This window comes from Lissotriton vulgaris, chromosome 6 (assembly GCF_964263255.1).
Source record: "Lissotriton vulgaris chromosome 6, aLisVul1.2, whole genome shotgun sequence".
Taxonomy (NCBI): Eukaryota; Metazoa; Chordata; class Amphibia; order Caudata; family Salamandridae; genus Lissotriton; species Lissotriton vulgaris.
Window position 1 is genome coordinate 326,322,993 of NC_141694.1, and position 18,751 is coordinate 326,341,743.

Below are 18,751 nucleotides of genomic sequence, written 5' to 3' on the forward strand. Positions count from 1 at the left end.
GAGCAAGTGGAAACAGTGCCGGGGAGATGATTCAGGCGAAAAGGAGATCTCATTTTGGGAACTTAGTATGTTGCCACTGGTTGCTTCATCAGCAAGACTGTTGCCAAAAGCGTGTACGCCAACACACTTGTGACCGAGAGTATGAACTACATTCATGGGAGGCAGGTTTTCTTTTAGTTCTGCGACTCGTACTCAAAGCATTTTGTGTTTGTTTGCGCCACCTTTGGAATCACTATAATCGACCAAAAGAATAAATTGTTGTTGAAAGACTGAACACAGTCTAGTGCAAGCACCAGAGCCTGTAGCTCTGCCAATGGGCTGGTACAGTCCCTAATGATTGCGTTTGCACAACATCAGACTTGAATTCTCCATTCACAATGGTATCAACCACTATTGCGCAGGCAGCTAAATAAGCATGCTGAGAATCGGTCGCCGGCTGCGCCAAACCGTCAGTGTAAATGATACAATGGTAATCCTCAAGGGGGCGCATGGACAGAGGAGCAGGATGACTAAATTCATACTGTAAGAACTCCTGAGTTTGCAATGAGGGATCAAAGATGAACATGACATTCGGAGATGTCAGCGATGCTGCCCATTGTATCCAACGAGGGTGCAAAGCTTTAGAATTAGGTACACTGGCTCTCGTCACTTTGCGATACGGTGTAACAATCAACATGTGTTTCCCCTGTTCCAGTAAACCTTCCTTCAGAATTGCCATCTGAACCGCTGTTAAAACTTTTTCGACAGTAGAAAAGCACATTTCCGCCTAAGTGTACAAATGTGACTTGTAAGCAATGTCAATATCACCCATAAAGACACAGAGAAGAATAACAATCTATATGAAACGCAGCACAAAAAGAGTAGTAATTCAATAAATGTGAACCTATTTAAATGTCAAGCTTGAATGAACCTACACTTAATCCATAAAGGGAAGTTTACTGTCACAACCATCATCCGGAAACAGAAGTGAGGGTGTTGTGGACTAAGAGAAGCACTAATTACTCGTAATAAGATCAAACGTTAGGTGCGCCATGTTGTGGGGATTCTGTATGTGCACAGAACTGCTCGTAGGAAACCAGGACCTCAGTGACTTGTGGTGTACGAGAAACTCACCTCAGTACCCAGAACCCCTATCCGACTACCATCAGTGTCTCATTCGTTCTCCGTCCTAAGCGAAGCTACCAATGATTAGGCAAACCAGAACAAGCGACTTCAAATACTCTCAGGAATGGTGGGAAACAAGACACTCTTTCGTATGTATTTCTCATAAGTCCACAACATGCGTAATCAGAGACACAGTAAAGTTTAAAATATTTATTTCAACGACGTGCTCTAAGATGCAGTATCTTGGCTAACATAAGCAGGCATATGATTAGAAATAATACAATCAGCTTTATTACAATTCCATAAAACACAAAGGGATAAATCATAATATACTGATAGTGGAAACAGGTCATAAAGCGCCTTGTGTACCACCCTCCCCTTGCACTAAGCTAAGTTTTATAATAATAGAAGGTCTCTAAATTTCTAAGGGGAACCCCATACCTCAAAGATCAGCTTAGGTGTATCACATCAAAGGATCAGCCAGCTCTCTTGTAGAAGGAAAGATTTTTCTTCAAGTGCCTGCAAGCTGCATGCAGTGTAATATTAAAGGCACTCGAATTTCAGCTTCTTGCAGCTGGATGCATAGTATGTCTAGAGCATGGGCCGATCACATTGAATCAACAGCATATATTGTTATTTGACCTTGAAGCTGTGAGCACAAGTTGTACAGACAGAGGTTGCCATGCAAGTCTAGGGATGTGTAAAGCAGACCGTTCTCATGTAAAGCAAGCAAGTTAACTTACAACAACAGATATATGTAGTGTCATGAGCAAAAAGCGGCAAACGTTGCAAAATGGCGTTTAAACTTCTAATGCGGTTATGCTAACATAGCAATGTGTGCAGGCAGGCATCCTTCCTCACTACACTATACAATACTATTAGCAAAGCAAATGGCTTTAACTTAATCAAAGGCGAGACCTATTGCATTTTCAATGCTTGTTTTTCTTACAAGTGATTTTAGAGACATATCAGGAGATGTGAAGCTAAAATGATGTTTAAGTCCCTGGTGCAGATTATAACATGAGGGTAAAATCTCTGATTATTTGTTGATTTGATGCTTTGTTTCCTGTACACCCTAGGAAAAGTAGTGTATGGTGAGCTTTTTCCAAGGCTTGTTTCATGGCTGCTGAGCATATTAAAAGAAGAAAGAAGATGCATAATGCTCACCATCATGTACTTGATAGAATTGAAAGTTTGCTTCATAAATGCTAAAAAAGTTTACTTTCCATATTAAAAAAAGCACTTTCCTGTTCCCTGTAATTGTAGAATGTCTAACCTGCGCTGGTGTCTCCTCTAAACAGGTGGAGCAAAGGATGGGTGCAGTGTGCCTATTTCCCACTTATCGTAGCCTTGCTCTGCCACAGTTTCCAGTCCTAACTGCAGCACTGACTCAAGTCTGAAGCATGGAACATTTAGCTTTTAAAAACGACCCACAAAAATATTTATTGTAGGATGTTGAAAACCTCTATAGATCAACAACGTACATACATAGGCAAGTAGGAGTTCACTATTTTTACACCCACATCAACTTACCTTGAGGCATATATAAGAGGATGTGGTGTTGGGAATAGTAAATCAACACTCACCTATATTTACTTACCTTGACAATATGGTGATAGTTTATCTTTTTTCGATATTATCATTATCGTGAACCTCAATATTCTGGCATACACCCTAGTCACTTGTAATATTCACAACTACACACACCCTATTAACACAGGAATAGATAGTTGTGTCTCTTTAGTTAGGGTTGAGACCTCACACCATAGGAAATCAATTTTTGCATCCTTTTGTTATCAAATGATCATCTTGACCCTCAAGTGGCCTACTCCTAATTCCAATTCTATTTCTCGCTGAAAAGGCCAAACAGTGTCTGTGGCTCTACCCTTAGTTCATCATTAGAGCGAACTAGGCCTTAATCCAGGGAAATAGCCTGAAATAGGTTAATCCTGGACACAAAAGCAATTTGTAGAGGCAGTGAGGATCCCCCGCCATATTTAGTGACAAATCTGTTAGAAGCTGGGGCTACAATAGCTTTTCATCTACAGTAATACAGAAATATTTAGAGTATTTAGCCTTTTTAGGTCACAGTTTTTGATTTCCCAACATTATTTTCTATAGATATTACTAAAGTCCAATATTTTTTATTTAGAAAATGTATTCCAATACTACATTCCTTTGTAGTACTCAAGATGCCAAAATGTACCCTTTAGGCCTTTTTGAGTAATACATAATGGTATTATGTCTGCAAAATCAATGACAGAATATGCAAGCCCACAATTTAGGCAGATTTTGGCGCTTGAGGAAAATGTGCTAAGTATAACATAAACTGCGGAGATGGGGAGAAAAGCACAAACTCTTGAAATTTTTCTAGTTTGCCTAATCCAAACAAACCCATATATTGAGTAACTCTAATGAATGAGACTAAGGAGTGAAAGGAATATACCTGACTTCACCACTTTGGCCTAAAAGTTGCTTCGTTCCACTTTATCAACAAAATCTGGAATTGCATCAAATGCTTAAGATAATGGATAACTTTCAGCCTATCTGACTTTGTAAGCAAATAGAACTGAAGCTGTCTGAACTGTGCAACACAGCACCACAGGATTTAATTTCATTAATGGCTATTCATGAAAACATGCAAACAATATCACAGCAAAAAGATTCCCCAGAGGATCTACTAAAGATATCAAATCTTTAAGTTGTCCTGTATCTACCTTAATAAATATTATGACTAATATTTTCGCCTTTCCAAGTATTTGGTGCAACGCACGACAAGCGAATCAATCTTGTTTTTGCTTAAAAGAAAAAGGGAAAAAGGCCATCAATACACATTATTTTCCAACGCGTGGCTGCTGCCTAGAAGGGTCCACTGTTGTAAAACATTTTGCTTTCATTCAGTGACGTTGCAAGACTGCTCCAAGCTAAATGCAAGCAAATTAAACCCCTTTTTTGGGTAGTGAAAAACAAGCGAAAATGGATGGGTGCAGTAGGTCACTCACATCCATCAGCCAGGTGTCAGTGAATTTTGTGCACCAAAGATAGGTGCGTTTCTGCTTACATTATCAACGTTGGTTTTTGATTCATGCAAGTATTCAGCACAACAAGGGTATTTCTAGGCAGCTCTTTAGTACACAGTTACCCAGCTCTTTAGTAACCAGTTAGGCAGAAAATACTTAGTTTACGATTTTTGCTGCCTAGTATTGGTGCGTTTAGAAGTGGACTTTAATTGGTAGTAAACTAACAGCCTGATTCATCATAGACCCGTTTTGCGACTCTATAATAGCGATTCATAAGGAATCGCTATTACAGACTCGCAAAACGGGATTCATGTAGGAATCGCAAAAAGATTTGCGATTCCTACACAATCCTTATTTGCGATTAGCAAATTGCTAATCGCAAATAAGGAATAACTCCCCATTCCTTCCTATGGGCCAAAAGGCCCATATGAATGAATGGGGAGTATTCCTTATTTGCGATTAGCAATTAGCTAATCGCAAATAAGATAGCGATTTAAAGGGTGCCAGGGGTGTCCAAAGGACACCCTGTAGCACCCCTTAAATGCAAATTGAAACAGGTGTTGCGCACACACATGTCCAAAGGACATGTGTGTGTGCAACATGCAACTTAGAAAAATGCTTTTAAAAGCATTTTTCTAAGTTTTCGCTATTTACCAAGAGGTTTGACCTCGCGGTAAATAGCGGGCCGAAATTACGAATTCGCAATTTTTTAATGGATGATGAATTGCATTTAAGGAATCCCAAATAGAGATTCCTTAAATGTAATTCCTCGCAAAATTGCGACATCGCTATTACCGATTTTTGCATTTGGGATGATGAATCCCAAATGCAAAAATAGAGCGATTTTTGCATTTGGGATGATGAATCCCAAATGCAAAAATAGAGCTCGCAAAGGGCCAGATTCTCAGAATCCAATTCTTATACTGGGAAGGAAACAAGCTTCCGGGGACCGGTTTCTGGCATTTGAAGCCATCGTCGGCCCGGCTTGCTTGAATCCTGATGGTGCAATGAGCAAGGGACTCACATCTGAGTATACCCTTCCACTATAGGTGTGGCAGGGTATACTCAGACATGAGTCCCTTTCTCACTGCACCATCAGGATTCAAGCAAGCCGGGCCGAAGATGGCTGAAATGCCAGAAACCGGTCCCCGGTAGCTTGTCTCCTTTCTGGTGAAGAATTGGCTTGGTAGTTTAGTCTGCCCTGTTCCCATGATGCACTGGGCCAGGGACAGACTGATGCATATAGCCAGGTTCTGAGCTGGGATGGTGCAGTGAGATAAATAACGGTGATGGATCAAGCCCTGATCTTTGGACTGGGTAAGAGTGGTCTGCTTAATTCAGACACTCTGTTCATCACCACCCCCTTTTCTGAATCGTTTTTGGCCACTATAGGTGTGGCAGGGTATACTCAGACATGAGTCCCTTTCTCACTGCACCATCAGGATTCAAGCAAGCTGGGCCGAAGACGGCTGAAATGCCAGAAACCGGTCCCCGGTAGCTTGTCTCCTTTCTGGTGAAGAATTGGCTTGGTAGTTTAGTCTGCCCTGTTCCCATGATGCACTGGGCCAGGGACAGACTGATTTGCATATAGCCAGGTTCTGAGCTGGGATGGTGCAGTGAGATAAATAACGGTGATGGATCAAGCCCTGGTCTTTGGACTGGGTAAGAGTGGTCTGCTTAATTCAGACACTCTGTTCATCACCACCCCCTTTTCTGAATCGTTTTTGGCCACTATAGGTGTGGCAGGGTATACTCAGACATGAGTCCCTTTCTCACTGCACCATCAGGATTCAAGCAAGCCGGGCCGAAGACGGCTGAAATGCCAGAAACCGGTCCCCGGTAGCTTGTCTCCTTTCTGGTGAAGAATTGGCTTGGTAGTTTAGTCTGCCCTGTTCCTATGATGCACTGGGCCAGGGACAGACTGATTTGCATATAGCCAGGTTCTGAGCTGGGATGGTGCAGTGAGATAAATAACGGTGATGGATCAAGCCCTGATCTTTGGACTGGGTAAGAGTGGTCTGCTTAATTCAGACACTCTGTTCATCACCACCCCCTTTTCTGAATCGTTTTTGGCCACCATAGGTGTGGCAGGGTATACTCAGACATGAGTCCCTTTCTCACTGCACCATCAGGATTCAAGCAAGCCGGGCCGAAGACGGCTGAAATGCCAGAAACCGGTCCCCGGTAGCTTGTCTCCTTTCTGGTGAAGAATTGGCTTGGTAGTTTAGTCTGCCCTGTTCCCATGATGCACTGGGCCAGGGACAGACTGATTTGCATATAGCCAGGTTCTGAGCTGGGATGGTGCAGTGAGATAAATAACGGTGATGGATCAAGCCCTGATCTTTGGACTGGGTAAGAGTGGTCTGCTTAATTCAGACACTCTGTTCATCACCACCCCCTTTTCTGAATCGTTTTTGGCCACTATAGGTGTGGCAGGGTATACTCAGACATGAGTCCCTTTCTCACTGCACCATCAGGATTCAAGCAAGCCGGGCCGAAGACGGCTGAAATGCCAGAAACCGGTCCCCGGTAGCTTGTCTCCTTTCTGGTGAAGAATTGGCTTGGTGGTTTAGTCTGCACTGTTCCCATGATGCACTGGGCCAGGGACAGACTGATTTGCATATAGCCAGGTTCTGAGCTGGGATGGTGCAGTGAGATAAATAACGGTGATGGATCAAGCCCTGATCTTTGGACTGGGTAAGAGTGGTCTGCTTAATTCAGACACTCTGTTCATCACCACCCCCTTTTCTGAATCATGTATTGCACCTCGACATGTTCCCATGCTGCGTGTAAGTGTCTCAAGCATGTCCCTGCATGTTGTGGCCCTTGCCTTGTCCGTACTGACACACACATGCCAATAAAGTCTCTGCAACTTCACTACTGTCCAACTGTGATGAGTGTTGATTAGATGTCCGAATCGTGTGCCACAATGAGCATCGTCCCTACACAGGGAGGGACTGTGTGACACCTGTTCAATGGGGGTGGGTCCCTTTACACTTTGATGATGTCTGTAATTTGGTAGCCCAGGGGCTCCGACAAGAGCTGTTAACTCTACAACTGTGCTTAAAATCTGAGCTTCCACACACAAGCTGGGATATCTATTGGATCCCATTTTTAGTATATGGGAAGCTTTTGAAATCGAACCCCCTGTACCCGTTATCTGGACGGACCACTTCTTGTTCCCTTTTCAAGTTACCTGCACTGTGGAGAGAATACTGGTGAATCCGGGTACTAAAAGGAGTTAGAGGAAATGGGCTAATTTCACGTCTGCGAGGTTTCGCACTGCCCTTGCTCAGGGTGGTCCTACATTGGAATTACGGCGGGAGTTAGATCTAGCCTGTGAGGCCTTGGACCAGCGCATTTTGCGTGCTCTGGACAGCACGGCGCCTTGGTCTACGACAGGTTCCGCGAGGCGGCTAAAATCCGCCCCTTGGTTCAATGCTGAGCTGAGGGAGGCTAAGTCAGCATGTAAGCGGCTGGAGAGACGCTGGAGAGTCAACTACTTACCTATTCACAGGACTGAATACAAGTCCAGTCTCAAAATCTACTACGCCCTAATTAGAAAAACTCGCTCTGCGTATTTTGCAGACCGGATTGATAAATCGGACTGCTCAGCTAAGCAGTTGTTTTGAGTGTATAAAGAGATATAAGCACCATCTACCATAAAGGCACCAGAGGTTGGATCCGTTGCTTCCTGTAATCAGATAGCAGAGTTCTTTGCCACTAAGGTGAAGGATATCTACTCTACTTTCCCCGCGTAAGCCAGGGACTGGTCTAGCAGAGAGGGGACGTCCAATGGTGGGATAATGGAGTCTGAGTGCCTGAAGATGTTTAAGGTTCCTGAGGGTGATATTCTCAGTAAATTAGCTAGCAGTGTGAAATCTGGCTCACCTAAGGACCCCACACCGGCAAACAAATTGAGAAAAAATAGTGAGACTTTAGAGCTGTTTATTAGGTATTTGTTAGAGCTTTCTTTCAGCCTAGTTACAGTACCGAAACCCTTGAAGGAAACTGTGGTCCTTACTCTGAAAAAGAAGCCACAGATTAGTATAGCTCAGTTAAGTGATCTGCGTCCTATCTCACTCCTCCCATATTTTGCCAAAATTGCTGAAAAAATGGTTAATCAACAACTAACAGCCCACATGGAAACCCACAAGTTACTACACCCTTCGCAATCTGGCTTCCGTGCTCTCCACTCTACGGAGTCAGCCTTGCTTTTTTCCACGGAGACTCTCCGGAGGCACGTGGATGAGGGTCACACTGCGGCACTGATTCTTTTGGATCTTAGTGCAGCGTTTGACACTGTGGCTCATCACACCTTGCTACAGTGTCTTAGGAAGGGTGGAGTAACAGGGAAGGCGTGGGACTGGTTGGAATCATTCCTTCAAGATTACAGCTTCCAGGTTGCTCAAGGGCCCTTTAGATATAAAGCTTTCAGCTTGAGCCAAGGGGTCCTGCAGGGCTCTAGTTTGACCCCGACCCTTTTCAATCTTTATGTGGCGCCTGTGGCTACAATTACCAAGCAATATGGGGTGGAAGTGGTGACTTACGCCGATGACACGCAGCTGGTTGTGGCCTTAGCGCAACCTGCTGAGAATGCCGCCAGTAATTTTGGATCCTGTCTCCAAGATCTGGCAGCCTGGATGGCTAGCAATTGCCTCAGACTGAACGGCGATAAAACGGAGGTGTTGATTGTGGGTAAAACACCTTCAGTCTGGACTTCAGCATGGTGGCCTCAGGTGCTTGGGCCTCTTCCTGTTCCTAATGATCAAGTCAAAAACCTGGGGATTTGGATGGTCTCTAAAATGTCATTTGACTATCACACAAGCAGTATTGCTGGCGCATGTTTTGGTATCCTACGCGGCCTGAGAAAAACTCTGGACTTACTAACTGTAACAGCTAGGAAATCCATGGTCCATGCCTTGGTTACTTCAAGGCTGGACTATGGGAATGTCCTTTATCTGGTAGCGAATGTAAGCTGTCTCCAAAGGTTGCAGCGCATCCAGAATGCTGTTGCTTGTCTGGTTGTGGAGTGATCCACACTGGCCCACCTCTATATCGATTTGTGCACAATGTCATTTATTTTGGCTGCTGCCATGCTATCAGTCATGCAGTGTCACTTGCTTAGTCAGTGTGGCTCATACAGCCGTTGCTTTTCTGGTTCCATCACATGTGCATGGATTGATAGTGTTGTTGGTTCTTCGGAGGGGGCTCATATGTGCACATGTTGGACGGGGGCCTACTTGGTGTTTGTATGTGTGATGCAGTGTGCAAAGGTTATCATGGACATGTTCCACTGTCACTGTGCGTGTGCTACACTTGATTGTTCATGTGTGCCATTGTGCCCATCTACCCTGTCCCCCCAGTCCCTGGACGTCGCACACCATGTTGCTGTTCGGTCAGGTCGTATCGTGCTGTGTCCAGGCCCACAACTCCAGCCACCGTCTCCACACTGGTGACTGTGGCCAACATTTCCACCAGCTCATCCAGCTCGTCCCGAGGTGCAGGACTTGTGGGACACCCCCGCGCCGCACGGCCACCAGCTGCTGCGTGTGCCCCCTGCCTGCCCTCTGCCTCGCTGCTGCCTCGTTTTGCCGGTTGCCGGCTGTTTTTGCCCTTGTTTTGTGTAAAATTTGTGCTTGTGTTGTATAACCTCGATTTTTTCCTTGTTTTGTCAGGAATTTGTGCCCGATGTGTTTAATTTTTATTTCCCCCGTGTTGTGGTTTCCTTCCTTGTTGTCCGCCTACCTCGCCGCCCTCCGCCCTCCCTTCCCGCCACCGCCGCTTTTCCCCGCCCCTTTTTGTATTCTGTACCCTCCCCGCTCCCGCCTCCCAGCTGCTCCGCCCACCCGCGCACCTCGCCTTAAATGGCGACCGTGCGAACGCGCAGCGGTCACGCGCAGCGGGCGCGCCGATTGTGCGCCGAAGGCGCGCCAAAGGTAATCCCGTCTGCGCCCGTCCGCGCCTGGACCGCGCCCAGTGCCAGGACCCCTGGCCCACGGGGACCCCGACCGACCCGCCTGACGTACTCAGCCGCCACCCTCAACGCACTCAACACCGGCCGACGTCCAGAGTGCCACCAAGCCACACCACGTCACTCCCACGGACCCTTCAGCTGCCACGCCTGCAAGTTCACCTGCATCCGGACCTGCCTCGCACCAGCACCCACCAAGCCGAACACCAGCAGCACCCACCTCAAGTGCATCCTGCTCAACACCCGCTCCGTCCACAGACATGCCATCGAACTCTGGAACCTCCTCGACACCACAGCTCCAGACGTTGCCTTCCTCACGGAGACCTGGATGAACGCCTCTTCAGCTCCCGACATCGCCATCGCCATCCCAGAGGGCTACAAGATCGTCCGGAGGGACCGCAACGCCAACCAGATGGGAGGAGGCATCGCCATCATCCACAGGAGCACCATCCGTCTCACGACCAGCACCGACGACTCCCTGACCACCGCCGAACACCTGCATTTCCAGATCCACACCAACCCGAACACCACCCTCAGAGGCACCCTGATCTACCGACCCCCTGGACCACGCACACAATTCAGCGAGGACATCGCCGACCTCGTCAGCCCACATGCCCTCCCCTCCGCTGACTACATCCTCCTGGGAGACCTCAACTTCCATCTGGAGAACAACAACGACCGCAACACCAGCACCCTGCTCGACAACCTCGCCAACCTGGGACTCAAGCAACTGGTGTCCACCCCCACCCACCTCGCCGGACACACACTCGACGCTGTCTTCTCATCCAGCAAGGACATCGACTTCAGCCACGCCACAGAGCTTCAATGGATGGACCACAGCTGCGTCCACTTCACCTTCAAGAAAACAACGACCCACCACCACCAGCAACAGGCCGCCCGCAGAAGCTGGAACAAGATCACAGCAGACCAGCTCGCCACCTCCCTGAGCCAGCACCCTCCTGCCAGCTCAGCGAACCCCAGCCAGGCCGCCGACACCCTCACGAAGTGGATCAGCAACTGCGCGGACGAACTCGCCCCACTGAAGACCCCGCCCAGCAGACCCGGCAGCAAGAAAGCCCCATGGTTCACCGACGAACTCAAGAGCTCCAAGAAGAACTGCCGAGCCCTCGAGAAAGTCTGGAGAAGGGAACCAACACCGGACAACAGGACCTCCTTCAAACTTGCCACCCGGAAACACCACCAGCTGATCCGCGCCGCCAAGAAAACAGCATTCAAGGACCGGTTGGACAACAACGCACACAACTGCAAGGAACTCTTCAACATCGTGAAAGAGCTTTCCAACCCCAGCGCAGGAAACAACGACATCACCCCATCGCAAGACCTCTGCAACTCCCTCGCTTCATACTTCCACAACAAGATCGCGGACATACACAACAGCTTCAACAACCAACCAACGCACACCATGACCGAACAACCACCCCCCACCACCACCCTCCACGCCTGGACCCCGATCAGCACCGAAGACACCATCCGCACGATGAACTCCATCCACTCCGGATCACCGACCGACCCCTTCCCTCACCACGTCTTCAACAAGGCCGACGCTATCATCGCACCCCACCTGCGAGACATCATCAACACATCCTTCGACACCGCCACCTTCCCTGAGAGCTGGAAACACGCCGAACTCAGCGCTCTACTCAAGAAACCAACAGCGGACCCCACCGACCTCAAGAATTACCGCCCCATCTCGCTCCTCCCGTTTCCAGCCAAAGTCATCGAGAAAACCGTCAACAAGCAGATGGCCGCTTTCCTCGAGACGAACGGATCCCTCGACCCCTCACAGTCCGGCTTCCGAGCCAACCACAGCACCGAGACCGCCCTCATCGCCGCCACCGATGACATCCGAGCCCTGATGGACAACGGAGAAACAGCGGCCCTCATCCTCCTAGACCTCTCCGCGGCATTCGACACGGTCTGCCACCGCACCCTAGTACGGCGCCTCAGCAACGTCGGAATCCAGGACAAGGCGCTGGAATGGATCATCTCCTTCCTCGACGGAAGAACACAGAGAGTCCGCCTACCACCGTACAAGTCAGAGGCCACCGAAGTCATCTGCGGCGTCCCCCAAGGATCATCTCTGAGCCCCACCCTCTTCAACGTCTACATGAGCCCCCTCGCGGCCATCGTACGCAAACACAACCTCAGCATAATCTCCTACGCCGACGACACCCAGCTGATCCTCTCCCTGACCAACGACCCCGCCGCCGCCAGAGCCAACCTACACGAAGGGATGAAAGAGGTAGCCGAGTGGATGACGACCAGCCGCCTGAAACTGAACTCGGACAAGACGGAGGTCCTCATCCTGGGCTCCTCTCCCTCCGCCTGGGACGACTCCTGGTGGCCTCCCGCCCTGGGCACCGCACCCAAACCGACAGACCATGCACGAAACCTGGGCTTCACCCTGGACTCCTCCCTCTCCATGACCAGGCAAGTCAACAACGTCTCCTCGGCATGCTTCAACATCCTACGCATGCTACGGAAGATCTTCTGGTGGATCCCCACCGAGACCAGGAAGACCGTCACCCAGGCCCTCGTCACCAGCCGACTGGACTACGGCAACGCCCTCTACGCCGGTACCACCGCCAAGCTCCAGAAGAGACTCCAGCGGATCCAGAACGCCTCAGCCAGACTCATCCTCGACATCCCACGAACCAGCCACATCTCCGGACATCTGAGAGACCTTCACTGGCTCCCCGTCAACAAAAGAATCACCTTCCGCCTCCTCACCCACGCACACAAAGCCCTACACGACCAAGGCCCGAGCTACCTCAACAGCCGAGTCAACTTCTACGCTCCCAAACGCCACCTCCGATCAGCCAACCACGCCCTCGCCGCCGTCCCCCGCATCCGAAGAGCGACTACAGGAGGAAGGTCCTTCTCCTACCTGGCCGCCAAGACCTGGAACTCCCTCCCTCCCTCCCGACCTGCGCCTGACCCAAGACCACCTCTCCTTCAGGAAGAAGCTGAAGACCTGGCTGTTCGAGCAGTAGCGGCACCCTCCCCCCCCCCCCCCCCCCCCCCCCCCCCAGCGCCTTGAGACCCTACGGGTATGTAGCGCGCTTTATAAGTGTCACTGATTGATTGATTGATTGAGGACTCCCACCTCCAGGCACCGTTGCGGACTTCCTGTTGGCGGCGAATTTCTGCTTGATCTACCTTTGCACATCATGCCACCGCTTCTTGACCTTCTCCACTCCTCGCCACTCCAACTGAATTAACGTTGGTGAAGATGGTCTGCCATATTTCTGTTTGTGTTGCCAGTGCAGCAGTGGAGGTGTCGGACAGTTTTTGGTAGTGTCCTATCACCTCCGTGACGATGATCCGGTCTTCCTCCGGACTGAATCCCGTCTTCCTCTTCCTCTTGTCCTTCCCCGAACACGGGGTTCCATGTTGGTCCTCCATGGGGCTTGTGGGGTTTGGCTTCTCCTTTGAACTCTATCCGAGTGCATCCAAGGTGCTAGGCAGTTTGAATTGGTTTTGGCTTTTTTTTGGGGGGCATTTATAGTGCATTTTCCCGCATGACGCTTGGGTATTGAAGGGCTGTCGCTAGTTATCGATGATTTTGGTATTGTGCTTTAGGGCATCGCAACTTTTTAGGTGTTTTGCATTTTTTGTTAGTCACGTTGAATTTTGCGCTGTCATTTGGCGCGTTATCATGCTACTATTGCATGGTGCCGCCGGGTTGGGAATAGGACGTTAAGACAGTGTTATTTTCTCGCGATAGATTGAGATATGCACAGTTGCGTTAAGTTACTTTTGCAATGGTTATCACACGTTCTTGAAAATATCCCCTTTGTCTCTACAAAATATCACTGATGCATTATCCTATGTGTTTATCTCTAAATTCTGACCCCCTTCGTATCTTCCCGGGCACACGCCACGGATGCCCACTATCGCCGCTCCTATTTGCCATTGCAACAGAACCGCTTGCATTGCAACTAAGACAACACCATGCAAATAGAGGTATTGGTTTTACCACTAGCAGACTAGTAATATCTATGTATGAAGACAACATTACACTTTACACCTGTAACCCAGAAGAAAACCTTACCCCACTAACACATAAGGTGATTCTCTTTGGTGGCCTTTCGGGCATACATATTAACTGATCAAATCGATATTATTTCCACTCACTAACCATTACACGACAATTCCCAACTGAATATCCACTCAAATGTGCAAATGACCTAGTCAGGTATTTGGGCATATGGCTCTGCTGGGATATGCAGGAACTGTGGAGCGCAAACTACGGCAAGGAGATAGCCTGGTTACAGGAAAAGATCACAATCTGGACTAAACTACCAGTATCCTTAGCGGGTCGGATTGCAATAACAAAAATGATTGTTTTAGCTAAATTTCTTTATCGATTTGCAAATATTCTACTATCGCTAGCATCCCATTTTATTTTTAACATTCATAAACCTGCATGGTTACCTTAATACGGGCGGGCATACAATCTAGAATATCATGGGACCTCCTTACTTTCCCACTAACCTTAGGCGGAATGGGTGCTCCGGATCTAACACTCTATGCTTACTGAGCTCAGGTCCAATACTTACATTTTAGGCTGCATCCTACATCATATCAGCCGCACATAGCCAATGAAAAGGATTATTCTGGACCATGTCCCCTGAATACAACACTTTACCACATTTACAATAATCTTAAATGGGCATGGGAAGGTTTGAGAAAGAGAGCTGAACTCACAATTCTATATGCCACTTCTATCCTGCTGGCCAATAACCCCCAATTACTCCCATTTCCAGATAGAGAGGCAATTATGCGAGCACATACTCTTAGGATCAACATGTTCTCAAATTTATATCCAGATCATCATTATAGACAGCAGAGGACCCAACCATTACTTTTCTCGATACTTTACTTTATCAGCTGCGGGCTACGTGTCATACACTGCATGATACATTCCTCACCATCTACCCTCTCGGCACTGGAGCATATGCTCGCAGATCCATCTCCACGAAAAATAATTACTCGTCTTTGTAACACTATACAGTGCACCTCACCTGTAATTGTTCCGAAAGCCTTGGAACACTGGAAAGTGGAAATAGATCCCCCCCATTACAGATGTGTGGTGTCTTTTCCGCTGCGGGCAACTAGAGCACTTGTCCCCAAACTATCGACTGCCCTTAATCCACTTTAAATTTCTACACCGTACCCATCAAACACCCTCGCAACAATATCCAATGTGGCTGGGCCCAAACTCATGCTGCTTGTGATGCAGACTCCTGCCGGCTAACCTTTTGCACTCGACTTGGCAATGTTCCAGAGTTGACTCTTTCAGCTGATCACCAGTCAGGGGTTACAATACTCTGCATTAGTGGGCCTGTTGGAACATGCCAAAGACACCAAACCTGAATATAGTCGCCTCATTGCCATGTTGCTCCTTTTGGCCAAACGCAGTGTGGCCATGCATTGGGGCAGACGTCCTGCCCCCACAATTGCGGCATGGTTGCACAATGTCACTTACTGTCAGGAACAATTATCTAATTTTTGGAAACTCATGTCCCTTAGATCGACACCTAAAGGCATTTGGGAACCATTCACCACCTGGCTTCAGCAGCTGAACTCTGATCCACCTATACCAACTCCAACATTATAGTCGCTCAAATGATAGGGTGACCAGAATTTTAAAGCCAAAAAACTGGACTTTTCCCAAAAATAAAAGAAGGACTCAATTTTACTGCAACCAAGTGCACAGAATGACAGTCTTCCTTAGCAGAAAATTACAGAAGAGGCAGTAAGAACATACATAAAATGCCATTTTTAAAGCCAGTAGCATGCATGTTAATTAAATTGCTTTCTTATAACAGCAGCTAACTATCTCTGCTTTGCAAGACATAAAAAGATACCTCCCACCGTTTTCAGCTGACGCTCTCTAAAAACCGGGACATGAGCTTAATTTCCTAAAATCTGCCGGACAGCTGGTGAAAACCCAGGACCGTCCGGGCAAATTCAGGATGCCTGGTCACCTTACAAATGATACACTCTGACCATTGCCTTTTTAACAATTAATACAACGAAAATTAGACCGCCTGCATACCCTAAATGCCCTGTATTAATGGAGCGTTGCATCTTAAAATTGGATTTTAATAAGGGCACTTACGAATGTTGTATGGGATATACTAAACTATATTGATATAGATGTATTGACCAACATGTGACTTAATTAGCATTTAGTTGTGTGAAGTTGACCAACTGTATGCATCTTGGACCCCCTCTTGGTCTGCTTTTGCTCACTGTTAAGATTGCAGATGCTCTGTTGTTTCAGTATTTGCATTTAAAATGCCAATAAACAAATAAAAAAAGGATTATATTGTTTTTTGTTTCTGAGCTATCCAGAGAGAAGTCAGATTCCAGATTCTCGTCTGCTGCCCTTCCAGTAACTAGTGTGGACTTATGCAGTTGAGTTTGGCCGACCTCTAACCACAGATTGTTCCCGCCTCCTTGCCGGCCAAATGCCTGACAACACAGAGGCCCTCTGTGTCGCAGGTATACAGAACAATTGTAACATTTTTCCCGCAGGAAAAGTTAGCTTATTTACATGCTTTCTGAATAATGAGTAGTGATAGGAGTGGGTGTAGGAATTGGAGAACCTAATGCTATGAACCATAAAAGAAACATTTGTTGTGTTCACTCTCATATTCACTTTAATAATAGCAATCTGCTCCATATGTTCCATGATTATAGCTCATGTACTACTACTCTGTAGAAAACTGCAATACATGTTCTATACAGATATTGTGTCATTATTAGTACGAGTCTTCAGTGTGACATTCCAAGTATGAATGGTGTGTTTGCTGAAAACCACTGCGTTAATGAGAGCGGGACCATTTTGTGTACCAGTATGCAAATCTTTTCCTGTGACACGGAGCCCGAAGATATGTACCATAAGGATTAAGAAAGCCTTTACACCCGACTAGATTAACAACCTTAACATCACTGAATTGACCCCTTCCTTCTCCCCCACAGTCTCTTACCTTCCTTGGGATCACCCTAGATCCAAACCCCTCAATTAATTCCATGTCAACAAACTTGCCAAATTAGTTTTTACTTATTTGCACGAAACTGGTTAAAACCGCTCATATTCGGCCTATTCTAAAAACAACACCTTGTGCCCTCATTCTAACGATGATTAACTATAACAAACATCCCAGCGCCACTGCACTCGTGCCTCTGAAAACTATCTTACATGCAATGTCAAGGCTCTTGTCTAGCACCATAAAAATTGATAGCATCACCCCTAATCTGTCAAAGGTACACTAGCCAGAATAATTGTTCAGATAGGGGTTGCTGGTTTACAAAGCTATCTACAGCAACACCGCATCCTACCACGCTAACAATCTTGTGGCATCAGGGATTTAAAGAACAAAGAAAACAGGCCTCGAAATGCATGTTTCCAGTGAAATGTTGCTACCCTAATTGCAAAAACAGGATTAAGATTGACTTGCACTTTCCCAGCAACCTTGTTTAATTGCGAGCCGGCTATAGCCGCAACTCCTGCAATGATTGTCAGAACTCGCCCAACAACGATGTTAATGGCGAACAAAAATGCACGTTCCGTCCACCAGATGACGAATGCGGTTTCCCGTTAAACGTTATAAGTGATGCCGATTCGCCTGATCTTAACATGGCTGCAAGAGGGACAAAAACACAAGCACAGTCTAGCATTTCAATACGTCTCGTCCTATATACGACGAACATGTGCTCCTCTTTCCTGTGGCTAAAAGTAAGCACACTCTCGTGACACCGAGAAAACTCACCGTCTCCTCATCTTCCATCGCCGCGACTCCTGAAGATCCACTTTACATGGTTTTCGTTCACTAACGGTATGTTTTTTGACAGGAAACGCACCCACTAGGTAGCATGTTCAAAACATTACTCTGGAGAGCAGCCAATGATATAAAAGACGGACTAGAAGGGTAGTGTGCCAGTAGTTGTCATGGACATAAAAGACAGACGGCAACACCAATCGACTGCACAAGATGCTGGGGAAATGTGAGGCCATCTTAGAATGGTAGTTATTTTTGTACTCCCTGGTTTATCATATAAACGGTAGTAACCCCGACCTTGTTTGACATTAAATAAGATCTTTTTTATTTTATTAGAATAATCAGGATTTGGATTCCATGATTGGAAGGCAAACTGCAGTGTCACGTGCAGTGAAGGCTCCTATCACGTAAAGGAGTGAAAAACATGTAGGGGAGGACCAATGGCTTTAAGTGGGCCGGGTCCTGCCGGTGCTCAGCACCGGAAGTTCTCAAAAGCAGCTGCTAAACGGCTCTCCATTTCTGTCCTCACCCTCAGGTTGAAAAAAAAAATCTTAACACTCCAGCAGTACTACTCTTTGCTGACTTTGCTGAAACTTCATAGAGACTCGTTATAGTTCTTTTACAGTCTCATCATGTGAGAACTGTAGCATTTTCAATATTATATACACTGAAGCCGTAGTTGTTGCTCATTTATCTTATACAACTAGCAACCATTGACAAAGCCAATAGTCCTGGCTTGTTGTAGGTGTAATCATGTTACTTGTATTATATATCGGGATGCAATGAGAAAAGCAGAACAATTCCAGTCGGGCGGCACAGTATGCTAAGCATAGATCGCG

General features: G+C 47.1%; 1 protein-coding gene across 2 annotated transcripts in view; it reads right to left on the reverse strand.

The window, feature by feature from the left end:
• TAF1B (TATA-box binding protein associated factor, RNA polymerase I subunit B) overlaps positions 1 to 18,084 on the reverse strand; it is a 909,612-nt gene extending 891,528 nt beyond the window's left edge. Inside the window, exon 1 of one of the 2 annotated variants that reach the window (XM_086926356.1) lies at positions 17,904 to 18,084. In XM_086926356.1, the coding sequence (XP_086782482.1) occupies positions 17,904 to 17,921 (18 nt within the window). In that variant the 5' untranslated portion in view covers positions 17,922 to 18,084. The remainder of the gene's footprint in view (positions 1 to 17,903) is intronic. The other variant, XM_086926357.1, reaches the window with a different exon arrangement.
• Between the last annotated feature and the right edge of the window lie 667 nt (positions 18,085 to 18,751).